The sequence below is a fragment of the Uranotaenia lowii genome, chromosome 3 (assembly GCF_029784155.1).
Source record: "Uranotaenia lowii strain MFRU-FL chromosome 3, ASM2978415v1, whole genome shotgun sequence".
Classification (NCBI taxonomy): Eukaryota; Metazoa; Arthropoda; class Insecta; order Diptera; family Culicidae; genus Uranotaenia; species Uranotaenia lowii.
This window is the reverse complement of record NC_073693.1, coordinates 175,517,826-175,545,522: the sequence shown is the minus strand read 5'-3', so window position 1 is coordinate 175,545,522 and position 27,697 is coordinate 175,517,826. Positions and strand designations below refer to the sequence as shown.

The window sequence follows — 27,697 nt, the reverse complement described above, 5'->3', positions numbered from 1 at the left end:
TTTAAGAATTTTCTATATCCGCTTCAGTTTTAACATTCGGAATACCCCTTCTGGTCTTTCCAACTTATTGAATCATTTTGAAGATGAATTTCTTAAAAGTTCGACGTCTGCCCTTGCCCCACCGCGTAAGTTGACAGGAGGGAATATTGTTTTTAAAACTTTAAGGGTATACCAAAAATTTCTTGAATATCAGTTCTAAAGTCTCGCTTTTCAAAAACGAAGCGGATCAAAAGTCTCTTTTATGCAGCCATGTAACACAAAAACACTTGCCGTGTTAAGTACGTACTTGAATTTGTATGTAAGCAAAAAGTGCGATGGTTTTTCAGAGTTATTTAAAATAAAAAGCTCCCATTTTCATGTCTAAATTCGTTTCAGTTGTGTATTTGGGCCGAAGTAACAATTTCTAGAAGAAATTATAACTTTTTATTTTTTTAACAGAAAAAGTTGAACGTTTGAACATGTTCTTATTTTCCTAGAATGAAAAGTCGAATGCTACCTACATTAACACGAACTAAATATGGAAGTATTTTTGCAAATCTTTCAATTGGTTTTGATTCGATTGATAAAATACCAATCCGTGTCACATCTAGGCGTCATTTATTACCACGTGCAATTAAGCAAGAAAAAAACACATCTAGGTTGCATATCGCCCCCACGTGCATAAGAAATATAGATACTTGGTCGAGAAACAGGCGCCTGATTGTTAAATTTTTCCAGCGATCAATGAACAGTAACAGTATGTTTTAGTTACTATCCACTTGCGACGACGTCGTGTGCTTGACCATAGAGACGAAAAACAAACCCCTCAGACAAAAGAAAATCTCTTAAAATGGATGCCATGGCTTTTCAATTTCAGATTTTGACAAAAAAATTGTAGGCATATGTTTTATTCGATCGGCAAAATGTCAATCTAGGTCTCATCTAGGCGTCATTCATAACCATGTGCTGTACAAATGAGCTAGGAATCAAGTAGAAAAAAAAATCACATCAAGGCTTCATATCGCCACCCCTTGCATTGAAAATATTCTTGGTTTAGAAATACGCGCCAAAATATTCCCACTGATCAGTATGCTATGCCATGGTTACTATCCTTTTGCGACGTTGGCTCGCGACGCCTCGACCATGGAGACGAAAAACAAACCGCCCAAAGGAAAAAAAATCTCGAGAAAATGGATGTCATGACTTTAATTTGTTTCGAAAAATTACAAATTTTGCCCCCCCTCTCTCAAGTCGGATGGAGTTTTGACTATTACAGAAACCATCCCCGGCCTCAAAAACCCTCAGATGCCAATTTTGACGATGATCGGTTCAGTAGTTTCCGAGTCTATAGGGAACAGACAGACAGACAAACATTCATTTTTATATATATATATAGATTTATGGTTGATATAGTTATTATTTCCAGCTAAATACGAATTTTGAAACCTACACTCGCCCCCCCCCCCCCCATGGTCAGATCCTTCGCCCGACCCATCCTACATGTACTCAATTAAAACACATTTTGATAGGAAAAATAATTATCATTATATCTCATTTTGATATAATTTAGTTTTTTTTCTTCTGATTGGGTATACCTTTGCTTAAGCTAAATAACACCAGAGTAAACGTTGCATTGCCCTTTCGACGAATTACAGCATTTGGAAACCGTCTTGTACATTAGAATATATTCCATCGTTACTAATTTAAAATTAATCTGTTCAATAGTTTGGCATGTGTAAGCTAAAATAAATATCCAATATAAACATCCAAAAACCTTAAATATAATCTGTATATTTTCTAATCAGTTCGCGCCAGAATTCCTTGCGCTCCTGGAAGGGGTTACGAATGATTCTGGGCTTCGGTCGAATTTCCAAACAGTCGGAATCGAAGCTCTTAGATTCTTTGTCAATTGGCGGGACCGGAGTCCACCGGAAGCCCAACAGTCTTTCATCTGGCGTGGGATCGCCAAACTTGGCGAAGTTAGTCCATAAGCTGATGAAAATTTCTCTAACACGATACTCATCTCGTTCTTTGGGCAGGTTTGGTAACAGGGAAGGACTGAACATGTAAAACAAGTCGTCAGCGTGACTGACTCCTGCAGCGTAGTCCATTCTAACTAGATTTTTAACTATACCGAAATCCCCTTCGAAGGAGAAAATGTACCGGTAATGAAGAGCGTTAGGTTGGTACTTGGCCAGCCATTCTGAGCTGAGGTTCTGGGTTGTGTAGAATGTGTTATCTCCAAACAAATTGACGATCTCGTTGACGGAATCTGATCCGAACGTTTTCATTCCCAAGTAGAATTGCCTGATCTGTTCACCAAGGGCCTGTTTGTCCAGATTTTTTATTTGTCCCAGCATACGTGGGATTAACCAATCCGGTCGCTGGTTGAAAACCTTCAATCGGTGCCTGTTGATGCCGTAGGCCAATATTCCTTCTCCACTCGTGTAGCCAGATATGATGGGCATCTGGATGCTGTCAAACGTCTTGAGGGTTTGCTCCTGCGGTTGCGCTATAATAGGTTCCTCACTTTCTGCAGGTTCGATAACCGGCTGGAACGGAAACACATAAAACAGATCCTCTTTGTCCTCTGCGCCGATCGTTTTGATGTGTTTTGCTATGAGCCTGGCCGGAGCTTTGCGAAGAGTATCTAGATGAAAAGCAAGAGTGAGTTTATTAGGTAATATCTATTTGTTAAAATCGAATTTGCGAAATTTTTCCTGATGAAAAGTAATATCTTATATATAAAAATGGAGGCGTTTTCTTTGTAACACCATCACGTATAAACGGTCGGTCGGAATGAAGTGAAATTTGGTATCCGAGGGTTTTTTGGGTCAGAGATGGTTTGTATAATAGTTTCATGAATCTCACTCTTTATGGAAGGGGGGTCCCGTACAAAATTATTTGTTCACACGCGAGCACGATAAAGTTTAAGACGTGTAGATGAAATAAAACATTTATTACGATTTATTTATTTAAAGGTAAAACGAAGTTTACCGGGTCAGCTAGTTATTCTATACAATGCAAAAAAATATGTACATGTGTATGTACATGATCATTTTACAATAAATGTTCCAAAAAGCAAACAAAACTAACACTCACGATACGTTTCTTCTAGGAAATATTCTGATTGTAGAATTTAAAATACTTCGCAAGTATTAGAGCAAGTTCACTGGTGTTGGGAAAAAGTGGTATAAATTTTGACACTTACGGCACATTTTGAAAATTTTGCCATGTAAAAACATTTTCAAGATCTGTGGCCTTCTAGTTTTTTACAACACGTGTTATATTTTCGCATGCTGTGATCCAAAAATAGCAATATTTCTATCACATACGGCTGAAATAGAAACAGTGTTGTAAAAAAATACAATGCCCCAAGATCTTGAAAGCATTTTTCCATTGTAAAATTTTCAAAATGTCAAAGTTTCTACCACTTTTTTCCAACACCAGTGAACTTGCTCTTAGGATGTATTAGGAGTTTAGATCATAGTAGCCCACGCAGAGCAAAACGGAAGAAGAATTATTTTCAAGTTGTTCTCAGAAGGTTCTCAGGTTTTGCTTGAGTTCTGCAAAAACCGTAATTTTTTACCCTAGATTCAAGCACCACTTGTGGGGAAGTTTCTTCGAATACATATAAGCGTGGGTGATGAGAAAACGCACTGATGTACGTTAAAAACTCTGGGAACAGAAACATTTTACAGATTTTTAAAGAGATGGTGCTTCTTTTTTGAGAGGGTATATTAAACAATTGAGTAATTTGATCATAGGAGTTCCTACCTAACACTTCCTGGTCAGATGTTCCGGAGTATCCTAACAGTTTGGCCAGTTTCCGTGCCTTGCCCTCGGGATTGAGTTGAAGTGATGATGATGAAGTACAGGCAGTTCCACTTTGGCAGATCACTCGATGGAAAAACTTCCTGTAAGAAACGAAAATATACTTTGGTATTGATTGTGTTTTTAACTACACAATACTGTCATATGTAAAATTTGATTCCTAATGCTAGTTAAATTCTCGAGTTATGCAACAACTATTATGTTTTTTTCCTACATTCCCCCCTTTTCTCTACCAAGTAATCACAGGAAACCATCGTGTCGCCTTGAAAACTATGAAGTTGGGGTTGGGAGTAACGAAGCAAGGATCTTTTACATTTTAGTCTAAAGGGGGCTTAGTTTTTTTTAGTGAAGTGTCAATTACAACCTGAAGAACTTTGCTTATCATAATTGTGATTTCAAAATTTCAGACATTAAAAGTTTATTATTTGGAAAAAATAACATAACATTGAATTAGATACCTTGAATTGGGAGAAAGATAATGCAGGTATGTTGACCAGCTTCCCGCGCTTTCACCGAAGAGTGTTACGTTGTTAGGATCACCTGCAAACGATGCAATATTTTCGTTCACCCACTTGAGGGCAAGCCGCTGGAAATATAACATAAACATTTTCTTTTAGTTTAATTTATTTATCACAGCTAGACTGATACACAGCTAGATTCAAAAACAGAATTAAGAATTGTTTACCCTTCTACTACATACGAGACCTTGTCCTCGATATTTTTTTCACAGTGTTTGGCTCAATTCAGTTGTTTTTTAAGATTTAAAACAAGTTTAATGCATCAAACAGTTTAATAAGCATTCATAAAACAAAAAATAATCGCATTTCGTAAAACATTCAAAACTATTGAAAAAAAAAAATCATTTATTCTTTTTTATTAGGCATAGATTGCTTAGAGCAAGTTCACTGGTGTTGGGGGAAAGTGGTAAAAATTTTTAAAACTTGTAGCACATTTTGAAAATTTTACCATGCAAAAATGTTTTCAAGATCTTTGGGCGTTGTATTTTTTACAGCACTGTTGTTATTCCAGCCGTATGTGATAGAAATATTGCTATTTATGTATCACAGCATGCGACAATACAAATCCTGTTGAAAAAACTCTTAAAAGCCACTGATCTTGAAATGTTTGTAGTTAAGTAGTTTAACGGAGCCAGGTGACTATTATTTTAATTAACATAGCTTTTTTCACATAGCTTTTTTCACAATGTTGTCCATTTTTCCTTTTTAAAAATTCAAGTATTGAGTTCATCATTCATTATTCAAAACTACGATAGACAAATAAGAAAAAGGAAAAAGAAGAAAGGGATACTTAAACGCGGAGATCGATAGATTTAAGAAAAAGGTATAATTCGAACATATAGTCTAGGTCTACCACAGCCAACACATCCCTTACTGGAACATTAGGTGGTTTACCTCGGCCCTTCAAAATGTCCTAAAAGTGTCAAAATTTCTACCACTTTCTCCCATCACCACACCTAAAATAATTTGCATGTCGTTGCTACGTTAAAAACTACATAATTTTTATCCACCTACATTTTACGTGAATTTATTGTGAGTTTTATTGTGAGGGAAGATAGTTATTCTGAGTTATAGTTGATTCTAAAGTAATTTGGAATGCAGTTGAAATGATAACCCTAATAAGAATAATTGGATGTTATGATTAGTTGTATTATAGTTTCATTTATTTTCGTCTATTGTTATCTATATATATAAAAAGCAATTTCTGTGGATTTGTTTGTTTGTTTGTCCTCTATAGGCTCAGCCGTCTTAAGAGCTGGAGAGCTGAAATTTGGCATGGATGCTCAGTAGGACCAGGAATGATGAAAAAAAAAATTCAGAATTTCGGTTGACCCCTTCTGAAGGGGGTCGTCCATACAAGACAAATATTGTTTTCGCGTTTTTCACGTTATTTTTTGTCGGATCGTGATGAAAAATTGCACACGGAGGTCTTAAGAGATGGGAAATCGATTTAAGGTATTGAATTTTGGTTCAAGGGTCGGCTCAAGGGGTCGTCCATATTAACTGTTCGCTGTTTTTGCTATATTGACGTTATTATACATCGTATTCAGATGAAAATTGGTACACGATACTTTTGAGTGACGTGCAATCGATTAGAGGCATCGAATTCAGTGTAAGGGACCGGCAAAAGGGGTCATTTATATTAACTTTTCAATATCTTGGTCAAGGGTGGAAAAATTCATTCACCAGCATGATCGCTAATGATTCTCAATCTCCGCTCCGTTTACGATGGTAGCATCAGCGATGCGAGCGTGAACAGACGATCGCCGTTTGGTCGGATTGGCAATCCGAATGAATGAACTTTGAATACGTTTGGGTGAACGAAACGAAGCCCGAAACATTCGCCGCGTTCAATTGGATCGTTTTTTATTTTCACCACGACGTTCGTTGGATGAATTGATTCGCAAGTGAATGTCGAAACACAATCGCCAAACGATTGTAAGATTGCATTCGCGAATGTTTCCGTAACCGGTAAAGGATTGCGCCATCAGGTGCTTGTTTTTCGGCTAATTTTGTGCGTGTTTAGCCTCCGCGCTCGCTGATGGTTTGTTTTCTCATGATGTTATTTTAATTTATGTTCGAATGAAAACAGTCAGCATATAGTTAGAAAAAAATGGACTTTTGCACTTTCCTAAAATAACTAAATGGACAAAGAGGAGGTTTGTAAATGCCCACTCTTGCTCATGAAGCGAAGGGATCTAGTCTTTGTCTACTAGGACATTTTTTGTAACCAATATTGCCAAATAATAGTTATAATATGTTGAGATCGCAAAGCTATTTAAAAATTTGACTAGTTTAAACATCCTGAATAGTAAAAAGGACAATGCTTTATTTCTAAATAAAGCTCGAAAAATGTTGCGAAATTTCAAAGTTCGTAATGAAGTTGTACTTATCCCATACATGGTGCGCCTCTGGACCGTTATTATAAAAAAAAATTGTCCATCAAATCCAAGTACGGGGCTCGATTCCTTAGGTCATTCTGCACCTCTGGGTAAATTTTAAAAAAAATCCCTAGCAGAAAATCCGAGAAATCTTGATTTTAAGGTTTTTGTTGAGAAATTTCAAAATAATTCATATTCAAATTATTCAATATCATCAAAAAACCTCCAAAAACGTCAAAAAAGTGGTCCAAGTCATTTCCAACCAGTATGTATTTGTTGCCGTTGATAAAATTATGATTATTTACAACTGACTTAACTCTCCAAACATGGCTTAAGTGTATTATAAGTATGGTTTATTAGTGGTTTAAGGTTAAATAAATCTTGTAATCATCATTGGCTTGAAACTACCTACAAGCGAATGAGCAGCGAAACAGTCGACCGGCACAAAAGCGGGGACACAAGTGGGCTTTGAAAAATCAAAAGGATTCAACTTCAAATTCTCAACGTCAATTTTTGTCCTCAAAATGGATGTTCACGAAAAGAACAGAAATTTGGTTTGCGTACTCTGCCTTTCTAAGACATCGTCGCTTCGACCGATAAGTGCAGGTATAAGAGTTGTTATTCGAAAATTTCTCCAAGATTTTGAATCCAGAGAAAATTTGTATCCGTCGGTCATTTGCGGAACATGTCGCGCGTCGTGTGGAGAGTTCAGCAAGGGAGGTACAAGGGTCCCCAGGATTCGAAGTTACAAGCTCGAAAATTCAATCATCACGCGATCTCAAGGAATGTGCAAATGTGAGATTTGTGTTGCTGCCGGTATACATGAGGGCAGAAGCAACCTGCCTGGTTTTGAACCCAAGAAACTCAAGCGCGGAAGACCCAGGTCCAGTCCAGACACAGAAGACATTGATGGGTGTAAAGCGGTGGTAATTTGTAAAACTTGCTACAGTGAATACGGAAGAGGAAAAAGGCACCATTGCACTCAATCCACCCGAGCGTCGAATTTGAAAATCATTTTAATTTTGAATAATGGAGAGCCCTCGTCAAGCTCAGCGGATGCGGCAGTAGCTGACTATATGCGTTCAAAGCCAGATTCACCAGGTAAAACTATATTTTAAAATAATCACCTGCAGTGATGGTTTGAATCATTTGACTTATTTTTGAATCATTTGGTTATAACTTCTTTTGAAAACATTTTTCCATGAAATGATGTTCTAAACTTTAGTAGATACAGATCTAAGCTACAACTTTCTTGTATGTCATAAATATGTATCTTCAATGTGGTATGAATTGTAGGATTTAATCCAACCCGCTAATCCAAATGATTGTGATTACGATCATTGCTCAAAAATTTAAACTTTTCGATTTCTCATTCATAAGGCATAAGAGATACAGGTTTGTGTTGGTCACAAAAGTTGCAGCTAAGATCTAGTTCTACTAAAGTTTAGAACATCATTTCTGGGAAAAATGTTTTCAAAAGAAGTTATAAGCAAATGATTCAAAATTAAGTCAAATGATTCAAACCATCACTGATCACCTGATTTAAAAAATCCAAAAAAAAAAAAAATATTTTATCCATCAAGATGGAAAATGTGTTCTGCGAAATCTTCGTGGAAGACCGTCTGTATTCGAGAAAGTTTCAACTTGTCCAGAACCTCCCAAAAAACTACGTGCAGATGATTTGTTTAAGGTCAAAGGCGAAAACAATCTAAGCATGAGGAAAACAATGGGTAATTAGTATTTTATTCATAACAATGGTTGTTTTATATAATCTATCTATTATCTAGGTGTGATTAAAAGTATTCGAGCTTCTGGAGTCGATATAGAATCTGGAGTGCGGTTGAAATTGATTGAAATGAACCGGCAGCTTAAAGACTTGTTTGATGTAGTTCAGTTGTCCAGCATCACAGGAAATGTAGCACCTTCGTCAGATCATGTTGTTGCATATTGCACTGATGTACCGGAACTCATTAACCGTATCAAACGTTCAAGACCACCTGTTGATGATTTTGTGGTGAAAATAGGAATTTATGGGGGTAGGAGCTTCTTCAAGATAACGTTATCTGTGATCTCTCCGCAAATGGAACATCTGGCTGGCTTCAAGGATGGCGGCGTGAAGAAGCTTTTCATCATTGCACTTTCACCAAATCTCGCTGAAAAGTATGACAATATTTCCCCCGTTTGGACGAAACTTCTCAAATTACACGAGCTCGAATACTTGGTTGCTGGGGACCTCAAGATTATAAATATTATAATTGGCATAATGGCCCACTCTTCGAAGAATCCATGTCCATACTGTGAGGCTTTAAAGAGCGAGCTCGGTGTAGCAAACGGAACCGCGAGAACCAAAGGAAGTATAAACGAAAATTGCACAAGAAAAAAGAAATTGAATGGAAAGAACTTCGCAAGCTGCGTGAATGCCCCGTTGGTCTCGGGTAGTGATGAAGACAAAATCGTGAACCTTTGCCCGCCTCCACCGTTACATATAACGCTTGGAATTATTAATACAATTTTTAAGTCACTTGAGAAGAAAGCACCAGACTGGGTAGACTTATGGGTGGAACAAGCACAGGTGAGACACCAACAGATGACGTACGGTTTCACCGGAAGAGCTTGCCACGCGCTATTGGATGCTACCAATTGTTTGGCAGACAACCCTGAACTTTCAGATTACGTTACGGTTGGTTGTTCTACTAAATAAACTTTACCAAGTTTTTAATAAATATTACGATTTTCAGGTTCTGAATAACTTCAAAAACGTGTATGCAAAATGCTTTTCCTTTAAACTCGAGCATGGGTTTGAGGAGGCTATTGCAGATTTTGCCAGCAGCTGGGAGAAGCTGAATCTTCCATTCACATCTAAATATCACATTACAAAGTACCATGTGGCGGATTTCTGTCGAGAAGCCGGAAGAGGACTTGGGCTTCACAATAAGCAAGCCTCCGAATCCGTACATCCTGATTTTGATGTGATTTGGCAGCGATATAAAGCTCCCAAATCATCAAAGGTTTATAACGACCGTTTGTTAAACTCTTTGATTGATTACAACAGCAACCATGGCCGTAGGAACGGGGGGGGTTTTGGGGGTTAAACCCCCCCCCCCCATGAAAGTCCGAAGATGCCAAATGAAATTTTGTCCTTAACATAAAATTTGAATTTTCTAATCAAATTTTGATGAACTACGTAAATTATTCAAGAGTAACAATAGTGTAACAATCCAAAACCTCGAAATCTCATTCCAGGACCACAATTTTACAACAGTTTTTCAAAAAATTGCTCACTTGTTGATAGTAATTGAGTCCCAAATATTTAATACCAATAAAGTTAGACCAACTCACCAGATTGTACGGATTTGAACCAGATTTTTTCACTACATTAGCAAAATTATACGAAAATTTCAATTGAGTCCTTAGAGTCATGTATTTTGTCTCCAAATAATTTTTTTAATCAAATTTTATTAAAAAAACATAAACTATTTTTTCCATGCCTGATTTTTATAATGATTCTGAATCGCCTGATGTGTTTCGAAAAAAATAAAAACAGTATTCCGTTTGTTTTCCTTCTGTATTTTAGAGGAATAATTTCCGAAATTTGCCTGCATATTGGACGGATTTGCCAAGCCCGGATACTTTATCCAACATAAGTGTTGCATTTCAATCTAAAATGTGATGAATTTTCCATACTCAAAATTCTGAATTTCGCAATATGATAAAAATATTTGAACTTCAAACGACTTTTAAGATTTGGAGCTGAAATTTTTATTCTCAATTCATGTGCAGAGTTGAATCATAAGAAAGTTTCATGGGTATGTAAATATGTAAAAATTTCGTCATTCACAATTTTATTAAAAATTTTCAAGTTCAACTACGAATAAATAATTGAAAAAAAAAATCATATTGAAAACCATAAATTCAAATTCAAATAAAAGATTTCTGGTCATGGGTTCTGATACAAATTTTGCTTTTTGTTTTCAAGCTGATAGGATTTCTCTCCGAAATTTAGATTCAGGCTTAGAATTTGGATTCAAAATGCAGAATTCAGACTTGAAACTAAAATTCAAGGTTTGTATTCAGATTAAGCTCAAATTTAAGTTTTATGATTAATATTAAAACATCGATGTTAAATTTTCATCAGGCATTCAAATTGAAGGAGAACGGAGTTTCATAACATTGATTCTAGATTAAAAATTAAAATTTTAAAGTCATCAAAGTCAGATTAGAAACACAAACAATTACAATAATTACAGGATTTAAATTTTAAATGATAATTTTTGAACTTATTTTTTATCCTTATGTAAAAATGCAGCTGTAAATTTTATTTACAAAATTTGTATATATTGCAGATTCTTCAAAATCAAAGGTTCTAACTAAGTCTTAAATTTTAATCGAGTTTACAAGAGTAGTAAAAAAAACCTTATTTGAACCGCAAACCTTATTTTTTACTTTTATTTCTGAATATTTGATACATTTTCACCCAATGCTTAAAATAGTTATGCTTCTGGTTCAGAAGAATTAGCAGAATTGGTTCAGAAAAATTCTGAATAAAGGTTCAAAATCCTTTTTTTTTGTTTCGATTCTCGATGCAGTTGGCGCACCAGATATTGAAAAACCTATCTGGAACAACTGTGATCGATGTTTACTCTTGGGCTCGAACTCACGGATATCAGCTCAGGAGGCAACTGATTTACCAACTGAGCTATTTCACAAGTACCCATATTTTTGAATGCTTCATGAACAAAATTGACTTCTCCTAGGACTAATTTTCAAAAATAAACAACTTTTAATGCAAAATAACTTTAATCTAAATAATTTGCAATAAGTACCTATACAATTTTTCACTTGTGTAGGCATTGTTTAAGCAAAAATGTTATTGGGAAAATTTGTCATCAAAACCCCCCCCATGAGCCGGTTCTTCCTACGGCCCTGACAGCAACCATATGTGTTAGTTTTGAGTTTTTAATATGTTCCATTCATTATTTTTAGTTGTATTGCTGTTTTATAGTTTACTTTTACTTTTTACTATTTCACTGTTTCCTTTTCCTACTACCAATAAAAGCACCACTGATTTGAAATTCATTTTCCCCCATAACTTCACGGAAACAATAATTTAAACTAAACTTAAACCCCTAATAAACCATACTTATAATACACTTAAGCCATGTTTGGAGAGTTAAGTCAGTTGTAAATAATCATAATTTTATCAACGGCAACAAATACATACTGGTTAGAAATGACTTGGACCACTTTTTTGACGTTTTTGGAGGTTTTTTGATGATATTGAATAATTTGAATATGAATTATTTTGAAATTTCTCAACAAAAACCTTAAAATCAAGATTTCTCGGATTTTCTGCTAGGGATTTTTTTTAAAATTTACCCAGAGGTGCAGAATGACCTAAGGAATCGAGCCCCGTACTTGGATTTGATGGACAATTTTTTTTTATAATAACGGTCCAGAGGCGCACCGTGCCATAGTTTCATAAATGTTATTGCATACTCAGTAACAGATTCTTCAATCTAAATTTAAAATTAATAATTCTAAATTCTAAATTCTATATTCTAAATTCTAAATTCTATATTCTAAATTCTAAATTCTATATTCTAAATATAAATTAAATATAAATTCTTAGTTCTAAATTCTAAATTCTAAATTCTAAATTCTAAATTCTAAATTCTAAATTCTTAATTCTTAATTCTTAATTCTAAATTCTAAATTCTAAATTCTAAATTCTAAATTCTAAATTCTAAATTCTAAATTCAAAATTCTAAATTCTAAATTCCAAATTCTAAATTCTAAATTCTAAATTCTAAATTCTAAATTCTAAATTCTAAATTCTAAATTCTAAATTCTAAATTCTAAATTCTAAATTCTAAATTCTAAATTCTAAATTCTAAATTCTAAATTCTAAATTTTAAATTCTAAATTCTAAATTCTAAATTCTAAATTCTAAATTCTAAATTCTAAATTCTAAATTCTAAATTCTAAATTTTAAATTCTTAATCAGATACTAAATTTTTAGTCTAAATTATCAATTCTAAATTCTAAATTTAAAATTCTAAATTCATAATTCTTAATTCTAAGTTCATTACTCTAAATTCTGAATTCTAAATATGAAATTGCCAATTTTTTATTTCAAACCCTTAGTTCTAAATATCAAATTCTTAATTCTCAACACTTATTCTATGTTCTTAATTCTAAACTCCAAATTCTTATTTCTAAATTCTTTTTAATTTAAATTCTTCACTTTTATTGAATGTTCTTAATTGTAAATTCTTATTTCTGAAATCTTTTAATCCTAAATTCCTTACTCTTTTACTATGTTTTTAATTTTATACTCATTATTCTAAATTCTCAAACCTTCATTAGAATTTAGAACTAAGAATTTAGAATTTAGAATTAAGAATTTAGAATTTAGGATTTAGAATTTAGAATTGAGAATTTAGAATTTAGAATTTAGAATTAAGAATTAAAAATTTAGAGTTTAGAATTTAGAATTTAGAATTTGAAATTAAGAATCTATAATTCAGAATATAGAATTAAGAATTTGAAATTAAGAATTTTTTAATTCAGAATATAGAATTCAGAATTAAGAATTTAGAATTTAGAGATTAGGATTTAGAATCTAGAATTTCGAATTTAGAATTTCGAATTAAGAATTAAGAATTTCGAATTTAGAATTTAGAATTTAGAACTAAGAATTTAGAATTTAGAATTTAGAATTTGGAATTTAGAATTTAGAATTTAGAATTTAAAATTTAGAATTTAGAATTTAGAATTTAGAATTTAGAATTTAGAATTTGGAATTTAGAATTTAGAATTTAGAATTTAGAATTTAGAATTTAGAATTTAGAATTTAGAATTTAGAATTTAGAATTTAGAATTTAGAAATTAGAATTTAGAATTTAGAATTTAGAATTTAGAATTTAGAATTTAGAATTTAGAATTTAGAATTTAGAATTTAGAATTTAGAATTTAGAATTAAGGATTTAGAATTTAGAATTTGAAAGTTAGAATTTAGAATTTAGAATTCAATTGTAAGATTTAGAATTAAGAAGTATTAATCTAGATATTGGAATTAAGAATTTAGAATCAAGGAATCAAGAATTGAGAAGTTAGAATTTAGAATATAGAATTTATGATTTAAAACTTTGAATTTAGAATTTAAAAATACGTATTTAGAATTTAGAATTGGGAATTCAGAATTCAGAATTAAGAATTAAGAATTGAGAATATAGAATTTAGAATATAGAATTTATATTTAAAAACCTAGAATTGAAAATTAAGAATTGAGAACTAAGAAGTAAGAATTCAGAATTCATGAATTAAAATTTCGAATTGAGGTTTAATACAATTTGAATTTAGATTTCAACAAAATATTGTTCTAGTGGACAAAGACCAAACCCCCACGCTTCGTGAAAAAGAGTGGAAATTAAACCCTTTCATTTGTCCGTTTATTTATCCACGCAATGTGCAAAAGTTCACTTTTTTACTAACTACATAAATGCTGAATGTTCTTATTCGAATATAAATTGAAATAGCATCATGAGAAAACAAACCATCAGCGAGCGCGGGGGCTAAAACATGCACAAAATAAGCCGAAAAACATGCACCTGATGGCGCAATCCTTTACCGTTTACGGAAACATTCGCGAATGCAATCTTAAATACAATCGTTTGGCGAATGTGTTTCGACATTCACTAGCAAATCAATTCATCCAACGAACGTCGTGGTGAAAATAAAAAACGATCCAATTGAACGCGGCGAACGTTTCGGGCTTCGTTTCGTTCACCCAAACGTATTCAAAGTTCATGCATTCGGGATTGCAATCGTTAGTGTTCATTCTGGTGTGTGAACTTTTTCCTTTCCCGATTGCTTCAATTGGCAGTTAGAACTGAATGAGTTTTTGGGGGTCCAAATTATCAGATATCGATTAACAAATGCGTGTTCACTGTTAGACGTAAACTTTATTAATACTCATATTCTATGTACAACTATTGCTATTTATACTGTTTGGTGTGCATGTGTGTGTGAGAGATTGAATGTGTCGTGTTTGCTATTGTACATGCAGGTGAGTGTATGTTATTGCTATTGTTGTTCTCTATTGTCTGCTGTCGCTGTCGACTGCCGTCTGCTGTTGTTGTTGTTGTTGGTAGCCGGCTATTGTCTGTCGTCGGTAATTGCTGCTACCTGAAATTGCGTGTCGCTGATTGGCTGACGCAATTGTCGCGTCGCTGATTGGCTGGCGCAGGCGTCGTGCGTTCTGGATGTCGAATGTTCTAGATGAGTGGAATGTTCTGGATGATTCGATGCGATGACGCAAGAAGGGAACGGCGGTAAAGTACGCCACAGTACTCCCCCCTTAATGGTTCCAGAATTTGGATGGTATTTTGACCTGGCGTCCTGAACGGGTTCGAATTGCAGGGGTGCTGTCATCGGTGACATCCAAAGGCTGGGTTGAGTTGGTTGAAGAAGTTGGCTCGTCGGGTACGATGAATGCGGCTTTCAGGCGATCAATTGAAATCGGAGAACGCTTGCCGTTGATGTCGATGATGAACACCTTTTTCTTCCGGCGAAGTACTCGGTATGGGCCATCAAAAGGTTGACTCAGTGGAGGCTTAATGGCACATACCTTGACGAAAACGTGGCTGCAGTTTTGCAGATCCTTCTGGATGAAGGTGGCATTCTTAGCGTGGTTGGTCGTTGGCGTTGGTCGCAGCTTATTCATAGCTTTTTTCAGGTCGGCCACAAATTCCGATGACGGTTGTTTCAATTGGTTATCGACGAAGAAGTCACCTGGCAAACGCAATGAAGTGCCATAGGTGAGATCAGCGATCGTCGCTTGAAGGTCTTCCTTGAGGGCGGTTCTCATTCCGAGGAGCACGAGTGGTAGCGACTCTGTCCACTTAGCGTTTTGATGGCACATAATCGCTGCTTTTAGTTGGCGATGAGTCCTCTCGATTTGTCCATTTGCCTGGGGATGGTATGGCGTTGTGCGAAGATGCGTTATCCCAAGTATTGTGTTCAGCTCACGGAAGAGCTCCGACTCGAATTGACGACCAAGATCAGTCGTCACGTTGACTGGTACTCCAAACCTTGAGATCCAGCCGTTAACGAATGCTCGAGCGACGGTGATGGCAGTCATATTTGGGATTGGTATGACTTCTGGCCAACGGGTGAATTTGTCTATCATCGTGAGGCAATAGGCATTTCCTTCCGATGGAGGTAGAGGTCCAATGAGGTTCATATGAACGTGTGCAAAACGATCCGATGGGGTTTGAATTTGCACAACTGGCGTTTTGTTGTACCGGTGTACCTTAGATTTCTGGCAGGGCAGGCAATGTGTGACAAAAATTTTGCAATCTCGACGAATCGATGGCCAAACATATCGATCACTGACAAGTCGTGTCGTTGATCGTATGCCTGGATGCGAATTATTGTGAAGCTTCCTGATGATGGCTTGCCGAAATTCTTTCGGAACAAACGGTCTGATGGCTTCGGTGGAGATGTCACAGTAGATCGGTGTGGAGGATAATGGCGACTTGAGTTTCTTCAGCAGTAGGCTGGTATTTGCTGGAGGGGATCGCAAATACTGCTGTAGCTCGGGATCGGTTTCCTGCTGGGTGGCCATTTGCTCGAAGTCAATTGTTTCGTTAGTGGTCGAGATGGTTTCAATTCGGCTGAGCATATCGGCAACCTTGTTCGACTCACCGGGAACGTGCCGAATATCCGTTGTATACTCGCTGATGAAACCTAGATGACGAGTTTGGGTTGGTGTCGCTTTTTCGGGGCGCTGCTGAAAGGCGTGAGTGAGTGGCTTATGGTCGGTGTAGATGCAGAACTCACGTCCGATGAGGGTGTCCTTGAAGTACTTGACCGCTTCGTACATTGCGTAGAGCTCACGATCGTATGTACTTGCCTTTCGTTGGGCTTCCTTCAATTTGCGGGAAAAGAATGCGAGTGGCTGGCATCCTTTTTCGGTGATTTGGTGCAGAACAGCGCCAATTGCTGTTCCTGAAGCATCGACGTCTAATGCTAATTTCGCTTGGGCCGATGGGTGAGCGAGTTGAGTAGCATTAGCTAAAGCTGTTTTACACTGCTGGAATGCTGCGAGGGTGATCTCGTTCCATTGCAGAGGTGTTTGGTCGTTTCGGATGTTACCGGTAATCATTTGCTGGAGCAACTGTTGCTGGGCGGCAGCGCCGGGTAGGAAACGACGATAGAAATTTATTGTTCCTAAAAATCGCTTCATCTGCCGGGCAGTCGTAGGTTGAGGAAAATTCATCACAGCTTCGACTTTACTCGGGTTTGGTTTGATGCCCTCAGGAGTGATCAGATGACCCAGGAATTTCACCTCAGATTTCCCGATTTGGCATTTGCTGGCGTTGATGGTCAGGTTGTTTTCCCTCAGGATCTGGAATACTTGACGCAGATGCTGTTCATGCTCTTCGACGCTGGCGGAGGCGATGCATAAGTCGTCGACGTACGGAAAAACATATTCCAGGTGGCCCAGAATCTGATGGAGGTGCCTCTGGAGAGTTTGACCGGCATTACGCAATCCAAATGTCATGAATTTGAACTCGAAAAGGCCAAACGGCGTCGTAATTGCGGTCTTTGGTACATCTTCCGGTGCTACAGGAATTTGATGGTAGGCACGTTGCAGATCAATGCATGAGAAAATGCATTTCCCATAGAGGATGTTGGAAAAGTCCTGTATATGTGGCACTGGGTAACGATCGGGAACGGTGATGGCGTTGAGATTCCGATAGTCACCACACGGTCTCCATTTGCCATTGGATTTCCGTACCATGTGAAGAGGACTGGCCCAGGAACTTTTCGATGGTTGGCATATTCCCTGCTCCATGAGGAAACGGAATTCCTCTTTGGCTTCCTTCAGCTTGTCTGGTGGCAACCGACGGGGGCGACAAAAAACTGGTTGGCCTGTCGTAATGATCTGATGGACGGTGTTCGACTTGGTCGGGTGATGGTTCATATTCAGGATGGTGATGTCTTGGAATTCCTTCAGGATGTCTGAGAAGGGCGAGTTCACATCAAATGTGGTTATCGTCGGCTCGGAGGCAGCGTTGATGTTGTTCACTTGCAGGTTGGTGAGGTTGTCAATCAGCTTGTTGCGTTTCAGATCCACCAGAAGATCAAAGTGCTTCAAAAAATCAGCTCCAATGATCGGGGATTTCACATCGGCGATAGTGAAAATCCACACAAATGGTCGGCGGAGTCCGATGTCCAATTGCAACCGCTTGGTGCCATAAGTTTGTATGGGGCTGCCATTTGCTGCGTAGAGACGATGAGACGGTGAAGGATGAAGCTGTTCTCGTGGTGTCGGTGGTAGCACGGAAATATCAGCACCAGTGTCGATTAGAAACTGTTGTGCTGATTGCTGATCGTGCACGTGGATGCGCAAGATGTCCTTGTTGAGTTCGATGCTGGATACATCGGCTTGTGCTGGTTCGAAGGAGGCTTCGGATGATTGCGTGCAATCAGGTGATTGCACGGAAATTAATTTTTTGCAGGCCGGGTGTACACATTCAACTTGCCGTCGTAGAATATACACGGCACGTTGGCGTTGTCTCCTCTCTGCTTCTCGCACTTCTGAGCCTGGGCACCATATCGGTAGTGGAACCAACATATCCATCGGCGGGAGCTTGTTGACCGGGAGGGCGTTTGTGAGCGACGGTTTGAAGATCGGGTCTGATCTCGGTACGTCGGCCGCTTACGACTGCGAGATTTTCCACCAAGCACCTGATCGAGACGGCGAGAAAGTTCCTCGATGCGTTGTTCCAATGCGGACGGTTCGACGGAGTGAACGGATGGTGGATCGCTCCTCGGGACTTCCAAAATCTTGTCGGCCACTTTCGCTTGTTCGTCCAATGAGGCGGTTGGCATCGCTGCGATGATGGAACGCACTGTGACTGGCAGTGCACGGAGCCACAAGTTGGAAAGAACGTTGTCCGAACACCCCTCACCACCCAGGCGGCGCATTTCCGAAAGGAGAACGCTCGGCTTCTGGTCACCTAGAATCATTCCGGAAAGCAAACTCGTTAGTCGCTGGTTATCAGAGAGGCGGAAATGCGAAATCACGGCGGATTTCAGAGTTTCGTATTTGTCGTTGTTCGCAGATTCGGTGCATTGTGCAATTGTGGTATGCACAAATTTACATCGGGGCCCAAGAGCAACAATCACGGTGTGAAATTTGTTCCTGTCGCTCCTGATACAATTCACGCTAAATGCGGCTTCCAGACACAAGAACCAAGTTTCAATGTCGTCCGGATCAAATGCAGGATAGCTGACTTTAGAAATCAGCGCTGGTTCAGCTGCAAGTGAATGTTCACTTTTCACATCGTCTTGGGCCATGGTTCCACTGGTGGTTTTTTCCACTAAAATCACTGATGTTCCTCAGGAGAGTTTTTTTCACCACTAGATGCACTGGTTTACTGATGCCACGATTGGTTCCTTTCGATCACGTCGGGGTCACCAAAATTTGGGGGTCCAAATTATCAGATATCGATTAACAAATGCGTGTTCACTGTTAGACGTAAACTTTATTAATACTCATATTCTATGTACAACTATTGCTATTTATACTGTTTGGTGTGCATGTGTGTGTGAGAGATTGAATGTGTCGTGTTTGCTATTGTACATGCAGGTGAGTGTATGTTATTGCTATTGTTGTTCTCTATTGTCTGCTGTCGCTGTCGAATGCCGTCTGCTGTTGTTGTTGTTGTTGGTAGCCGGCTATTGTCTGTCGTCGGTAATTGCTGCTACCTGAAATTGCGTGTCGCTGATTGGCTGACGCAATTGTCGCGTCGCTGATTGGCTGGCGCAGGCGTCGTGCGTTCTGGATGTCGAATGTTCTAGATGAGTGGAATGTTCTGGATGATTCGATGCGATGACGCAAGAAGGGAACGGCGGTAAAGTACGCCACAAGTTCACCACGGATTGCGGATTGAATGTACTTCGATCCGATTTTATCCATGCCTGATCTTAGTGATATTGTCGTTTTTATACATCGGATTGGGATGAAAATTTGCACATAGGAGTTATTGGGGACAAACAATTGATTCCACTTATTCAAATTAAAGTCAGGGGTCGGCCAAAGGGGTCGTCTATATTAACTAACCATTGTTAATGCGATATTGTCGTTATTGTACATCGGATTTAGATAAAAATCGGTACACGAGAGTTTTGAGGGACGAGCAATCAATTTCAGGTATTAAATTCAGTGTAAGGGGCCGGCAAAGGGGGTCGTTCATATTAACCTTTCAATATTTTTGCAATATCGTCGTTATTATACATAGGATTGGGATGAAAATTTGCACAAGGGAATTTTGAGAGAGCAATTATTACTTAACAATGAATTCGGAAGTGCATCTGGAAAATGCTTGGCAATTGACTTTCATACAAACTGTTCATGACACATTCCGAGTTTAAAGCGAAACGGAGTTCGTATGGGATCAGCTAGTAATAAATAAAAATAAATTTCACCGTTAAGTAATAATTTCACCATAATGTTGAAACAGCCAAAGGGCGGTAGTTCCGATCGGTTTGGCGAGCATCATATCCAGGAACAAATGAGGCGGCTTCTCGGATCACTGGAACACCTTTGGGATAGGTCAAAACCTGCATTTAATGTATTTAGTGTTAGAAAATGGTAAAAACTTACATCGTTTTAATTCGAAACTCATTGTTTCCTTTTCATCGCTCAGCTGCCAGATCTTATCCATCAACCGTTCTAATCGGTGCCGGTCACTTGTCTACAGCGAGCATTCTACTTGGCAGAAAAAAACCCGGACAGCTTCCATCGATCGGCTGACGACCAGGAAACGATTCGGAAATCGTTTCGATCTCATGAGCACGATAGCTCTGTTGACATTGGCCAGTGCCTGTGCTATGTGAAAACTTTAATATTTTACCAGTACACGTGCTGGGATTTTTTTTCGAACTTATTAAGTACTAGCTCATCCCGTACGAACTTCGTTTCGCTTTAAATCATTGGTACGTCAAAATGAATTTAGAAAATGAATTCGAAACATTCTTTCGACAATTTTGGGGAAAAATTTAAACAGTGTTTAAAGTCGCTACTATTACTATTACTTGAAATTCAAATTAAACGTTTGATTGGCTTTTTATTAAAATTTATGTGAGAGTGTTTTCTTCTCGATCGATTGCAAAATCTAGACATTATGGCAGAAACATGTACTATTTGTTTATGTGTACGACTCTTTTGCTTGACCTTCACACTTAAATTGGTATCAATTAACTGCCTCCAACAAAATTATTGCACAAAACACTGAACTTTCAATGAAACCCTCTTTTTCTGTCCCATGGCCCGAAATTCGATAATTGGAACCAATTTTACGTTCCTCAAGACTCCCTTGTGCCATTTTTCTTTTCAAATTATATGTAAAATAACGTCAGGAACTTGCAAACAGTGAACAGTGAATATAGACGCCCTTTTCGCCGACCCTTGACACGGAACATGCTACCTGGAGTCAATTGCTCATAGTTTATAATCCTCATCTGAACATTTTCATCTCAATCCGATGCATGATCACGACAATATCGCGAAAACAGTGAGCAACTAACATGGACGGCCTTTTTTACCACGATTCAAAACTTGACACCTGAAATCAATTATCTTTTCTGTTAAACTACCAGGTGTCAATTTTCATTACAATTCTATGCTCAATCAAGAGAATATCGTCAAAAACAGTGAACAGATAATAACCCCTTTTGCCGACCCCTGAGGCAAGATTTGAAACCTGAAAGCAAAAGAGCGTCCCTCAAAACTCCTATGCGGAAATTTTCATCTCAATCCAATGTAGAATAACGTCAACATCGCAAAAACATTAAAGTTGGGTTTGGACGACTCCTTCAGCCGACTTCTGATTCGCAATTCGAAACTTGAAATCGATTGCTCGTCCGTCAAAACACTCATGTGCTAATTTTCATCACATTACGATCTATAATAACGCCAATATCTCAAAAACATTAATCAGTGAATATGGACGACCCCTTTGGCCAATCCCTGACCCCTAAATTTGATAACTCGTCTCTCAAAACACTCACGTGGAAATTTTCATCATAATCCGATGTAAAATAAAGCCAATATCGCAAAAACATTAATCAGTGGATATGGACGACCCCTTTGGCCGACCCCTGACCCTAAATTTGATAACTGTAATCGATTGTTCGTCTCTCAAAACCAGTGATTGAATTTTGCTGAGCATGAGTTGATCAACCATCTCTCGCTCAACGCTTTACTCGGAAGCAAAGGTTGCTTTGAGGCAGCGAAAACGACAAAACCGATGATGTATACGCTCTCAACATGGCCGCCTTCATGAAGCAATATACATTCGAGGCAGCGAATCCAAAAAACCTAACGAATGGCTCTCACTCATCTCCTGTTACAACCTTGAGAGAACCGAATTCAAAAGGCAGAGCAAACCCGAGTCTCCTCGTTTGTGCCTGGATCGAATGCGTGAGGTTTTTCTGCTATTGCTATTATTGCACAGCAACCGCACGCAGGCAGCTAGTTTTTTCATTTCTTTTTCTTCCCCCCTCTTTCACCATACGTTGCGGGCCGTGCAACGCAATAAGTTCGGTTGTTTTTGTTGTTGCCTCAACCTTTGCGGTCGGCTCGAGTTATTCAAATTCAACAACGTAAATGAGTATGTGTGCCTCGTCTTCTTCATGCATCATGTAGCAACCGAACGTTGAGAGAGTTCGTTCGGGGCAGCAAACGGATAGTGTCTCTCAGAGCAGATCCTCCTCATGGGGGGAGGTTTGAATGAATGTATATGTATCGTCTCCTGTATAGCTATGCGAGGCCTCAAAGTGTGTATTTTGAATGCCTCTGATGAGAAAATTGGTGAGGATTTCAATCACTGCTCAAAACACTTATGTGCAAATTTTCATCACAATCCGACGGAAAATAACGTCAATAACGCGAAAACAATATTTGTCTTGTATGGACGACCCTCTTCGGAAGGGGTCATCCAAAAATCTATAATATTTTTCATCATTCCTGGTCCTAATGAGCATCCATGCCAAATTTCAGATCTCTAGCTCTTAAGACGGCTGAGTCTATAGAAGAAAAACAAACAAACAAACAAACAAACAAACAAACAAACAAACAAACAAACAAACAAACAAACAAACAAACAAACAAACAAACATACAGATAATTGCTTTTTATATATATAGATAAACAAGTTAGTTGTTTGAGGACCTTCGAGGTTTTCTTATAAGAATCCAAGCATTTCTTCAACTACACGCTCAAGAAAAATTAATCGGAATATGTTTTTAGTCCTCCACTTAGACTTTGAATTTCATAAGATTATTAAATGAAACCAATGTATTCACTACAGGACACACGTAGAATCAATGGGATGCTAATTCGTTTTTTTTCCTACACACGAATAGAAAATTAGAAGAAACAAAAGATGGTGAAAATCAGCGGGTAGAATTTAATTTAGAAGCTTTTTCAGCACATACCAAATGTTTTGTTCAGCCAACTGTAGAGTATGAGATAAATGAATAAAACGTGTTAATGGTACAGAAAAATAAATGTGAACTGGTTTCAGTATAGTAACGTTCCAAAATCAGTCTTTGTTTACTTTGCTTGTGCGATGTGAGAGTAACTGTCTGTCGTGTTTGGAAAGAGAGATTCGATAAAGAAGAGAGAGAGAGAGAGAGAGAGAGAGAGAGAGAGAGAGAGAGAGAGAGAGAGAGAGAGAGAGAGAGAGATGCGGACACCAACTACTATGACGTAAATGCAGAAAGAGTTGCATCTGTCATGCATCATCGTTCGCACTTGCAAGTTTTCGCTTGAGGGGCGAAAAACGCTTGGCCTACTAATGTGTGGTGGTTTGTTCCTCCCATACTCACTTACTTACTTAATGTTCCCGCGCCGATCCTCCGGTACATAGGGCCGTGGTAAAAGACCTCCACTGTTGACGATCCGGAGACTCTCGTCGACAGTTCGGATTTCGTAGGCTAGGCCTCGCCGCCACGCGTTTCTGGGTCTGCTTCTTCTCCGATATCCTTCTGGATTTCATTCAAGCACCTCTCTGCAAATGTCGTTCTCATCTTTTCGCAACATGTGCCCAATCCGTCTCCACTTACGTTCCCGAATCTCGATTTCTAGTGGCCTTTGATGACACCGGCAATGTAGTTTTTTATTTGAGATCCAGTTGCCAGGCCACCAAGCGCGGATGATATTTTCAAGTCGTCACCGCATATGTGCACCAAGTTTCGCACCCGTACAGCAATATGGATTTGACGTTTGAGTTAAAGATTCGAATTTTCGTTTGTAGAGATATCTGACGTGAGCGCCAGAGACTCGCAAATGCAAATCGGGCTTTTCTGATCCGGGTTTCGATGTATTGCTTGGTACCACCATCAGGCGTTATCTGGCTACCAAGATACTGGAAGCACTCCACTTCCTCAACCTGTTGCACAGCTACCATGAAACTGGAGGGATTTCCTGTGTTGATCTCTATCAACTTGGTCTTTCCGACATTGACCTTGAGACCTGCTGCCTCGGAGCTCTCGGTGAGGTCGTCGAGTTTGCTCTGCATATCCGGTTGTGTTTGGGCGAGCAAAACAATATCGTCAGCCAGGTCCAGGTCGTTCAGTTGCTCCATTGTTGAAGGATTCCACAGCAATCCTCGGTTCGGTGCACAGTCGATCGATCAAGTCAGAATCTCATCCATTACGATTAGTAAAAGTAGGGGTGATATGATAATCTCTGTTTTTCTCCAGCAGTTACCGGGATTGGATCGGACAAGACACCGTCGTGCAAGACTTTGCACAAAAATGCCTCCTACTGTGCTTCGATGAGATGGACTTGTTTCTTTGGGACTTTCCGTCGCCTTAGAGCCGCCCAGATTTCGAAATCAACGAGCACCAGTAGAAGAGGGTCCTTGAGTTCGTTGATTTGTTGCAGTATTATTCGTAGCGTTGTGATGTGGTCCACACATGAACGTTTGGATCGGAATCCAGCTTGTTGCCGTCGGAGTGTAGCGTCGATTTTCTCCTGGATCCTGTTCAGGATCACTTTGCAGAGTGCTAGCTGTGCAAGCCGAAGTGCAGAAACACCCCGAACAACACCTCTGGGTCGGCTAAAGCTTACGCGAACAATGCTCAAGAAAAATGCCCCCCTCCCTCCTCCCTCATGAAGCAATGCTCGTCACTCGTCTTCGGAACGATACCTTGCTGTCGACGAACTAGCTGCTTGATACCACGATGTAACAGACCCCAAGGTGGCGAATTGACGAGCGAAACTTTTAGCGTCGAATCAGTGTCGAAGGCGGACCGCGTGGAATAATTGGGTGCCTAGATGATCTACTGGTTCAGGCCTCGGTACAATTTCCACAGTTGACCTTGGGATTTATGCGCTTCAGATGGCTTAACGGGGACGGCAAGCTTTATAAAGTTTGAAGCATAAACTTCGGGGTCCTGGGAACATGAAGGGGAGTTTTCATGGTGGTTAATAGCGTGAATGTCTACGCTGGCTACAGGCTCGATTTTTTGCGGTTACCTGGATGTCTCGGTTTTGACAGACTCACGGAGTCTCAACTACGGTTCTGAACTTTGCTTCCAGACCACTTGAATTAAACGTCCTTACCAAAAGTCGATGTGTTGACTTCAGCAATGGCCAATCAGAATGAGCTGTCTCAATGCGGATATTGACCTCTCAGCCGCGTCTGGTAACCCGTGACGTCATCCCTATTTCGCCTCATCATGTTCCACAATATGCCATTTTTCAGGTCCTAATGGTAGCAACCATCTGTTGGTGATATTCCGAACTTCTCCTGTAGTTAGGGTGTGGGTTGGCGTAGTGCTTGAAGTACGCCTTCTTCGAGGTCCTACTGATAGCGGTCCTCTGTTGGTGAAGTTCTGAACTTCTCTGGCAGACGGTTGAGTTGGGTGTGGGTTGTCGTAGTGGTTGAAGCAAGAGGATCACTAAAGGCAAACTAAAGCACTTTCTTGGAGCTCTAAACTACTACATGAACAAGATTTCGACAAGATTGACAGATCCCTTACCGTTGGTACAAACTTTTAGGAGAATTGATCAGGAAAACAATTAGAACAAAATATGCGCATTTCAAAATAATGAAACATTCCAGAATACAACGTCAACCTATTTTGAGATTTAAGCCTTCAAAAAGTCCATGATCGCGTTTTCCAGGTTTTAAACCACTGTTCGCTGACTTGTTATTGTATTTGATGGTGGTTGACTGGGAGAAGAGATCGAGCTTAGCATCGACGTTTACGGAAAAACCTCTTCGTGCCCGAAGAAAACCAATTGTTACTAATGGGCGTTTTTATAAACCGGTGATTCAAAAAGGCTCTTTTGTTCCAGAACAATTAATCAAATTTTAGCTCACCCTTAGATCCTCTAGGTACCTTCAGCCAATTTTTCACATGAACTTTGGTCGAATTGCTGATTTCCATCAGTTCCATCTGTGGGGTCTCCTAATGAGACCTGTCTGAATTTCTACGGTCCCGTCCGAAAATTGTGATCCGTGAACTTTTTCTAAACATGCTTTTTAAAAAAATCACAGGACAGATCGTTTCAAAATTTTGCATATTTAAACATAACTTTACAAGGTAGTTTCACTGAACATTTCAAGCAATTCCATCCAGGCATTCTAATGTCATTCACAGAACAGGAGTTGCTTTTTTTTAAATGTAGTCCTCATAGGGTTATAAAAACTTACTTCTTCGTGGATTCTATTGAAGTGGATTGTAAAGCAACAGTTTTTCTGTTGTTTTTATACAGCAGTAAACGGCTTCGTTAGTTAAAGCTTTAATAACGCTATAGCATTCAAACGCACGTTGCCAAGTCATGTTTTGTTTTGGCTAACATTCATTTAAAAGGTTGAATTGGCTGTAAAATATCGCAGCCATTTGATGTGCTAGCAACATTCCAAATTTCATTGCTTGGCTAGTAGGTATCATCAATCGTCTTGCATGCTGCACTTTTTGTAACGGAACAACCTTATTATCTTTTTGAGTTTAGAGCGAAATCTTGCGGCAAACTTACCTGATCTTTAAGACCAAAATTTCCGTTGACACCAACACTCGGTAAGTAAAGAAATCCAAAAGGACCCAACCGATAGTATACAGTCACAAAAACGACGTTCTGTTCTACAAAATGCTTCGGATCGTAGAGGAAAGATCCAGCCGTTCCGGTTTGCATTCCGCCACCATGTATAAACACCATCACGGGAAGGCCGCCATCCTTTCCGTTCAAAGTTGGAGTGTAGACATTCAAGTTGAGAGCGTCCTCCTGGCCCATCACAATCGAACTGATGAGGAAATCTTGTTGGATAAAATCACTTTTATCGACGAAACATTTCACCAGAGGAGTTTTGAATTTTTCCAGTGGCACCGGTGGACAAAATCTTAGTTCACCGATAGGCGGTTTTGCGTAGGGAATTCCCTTAAAATAGTGGTATTTCTGGCCATTGGGAAGTTTAGCTGTAATACCCTGCACTTGGCCTTGCCGTACGGAAATTTTTGGCCTTTCGACTCCTGGCCAGTATTTCACGAATAAATTTTCTAAGACATATTTTAACAATGCCAAGGCGCCACGAAGAATCAACTGTACGAACTTGGACATCGTAATAACCAAGAATCAAGTACGCGCTTCCCGAGGGTGAAAAGTGTACTGAATCATTCCAAGGGACAGAACTGCCTAATTTATGAATCGTGAACTTTGAGCTTACTTAAGTTAGAAGCCGCCTCGTTATCGGTCGATGAAATGTAACGTTTATTTTTGTGTGTCTCACAGTAAACTCAACGACTGGAGCACGCATAGACGTCTTCATTAATTCCATGAATGACTTCTAACCTAAATAACTGAGAACGACGACGACGTCCCATCGTAATTGTACTTTATCGGCGGTGATCCGTCGTTGACCAGCTGATAAGAGGATGTTCCTAGGCGTTGCACTTTAC

The 27,697-nt window shown here is 38.8% G+C and overlaps 1 protein-coding gene across 1 annotated transcript; it reads right to left on the bottom strand.

The window, feature by feature from the left end:
* Positions 1–1,473: 1,473 nt before the first annotated feature.
* LOC129758666 (venom carboxylesterase-6-like) lies at positions 1,474–27,494 on the bottom strand. The gene is made up of 4 exons (XM_055756234.1): positions 26,781–27,494; positions 4,272–4,399; positions 3,757–3,896; positions 1,474–2,629 (listed from the first exon to the last, which is right to left on the bottom strand). The coding sequence occupies exons 1-4, from the start codon at positions 27,357–27,359 to the stop codon at positions 1,755–1,757; spliced, it is 1,722 nt and encodes a 573-aa protein (XP_055612209.1). The 5' UTR covers positions 27,360–27,494; the 3' UTR covers positions 1,474–1,754.
* Positions 27,495–27,697: the final 203 nt, after the last annotated feature.

What these genes read in the sequence shown, in the direction of transcription:
- LOC129758666 (XM_055756234.1), bottom strand. Translation starts at nt 27,359, where the DNA reads ATGTCCAAGTTCGTACAGTTGATTCTTCGTGGCGCCTTGGCATTGTTA. An exon ending in ATTTTGGTCTTAAAGATCAG is followed by an intron (nt 4,400 to 26,780) that starts GTAAGTTTGCCG and finishes TTATATTTCCAG; the next exon opens with CGGCTTGCCCTCAAGTGGGT. An exon ending in ATCTGACCAGGAAGTGTTAG is followed by an intron (nt 2,630 to 3,756) that starts GTAGGAACTCCT and finishes CTTTTCATCTAG; the next exon opens with ATACTCTTCGCAAAGCTCCG.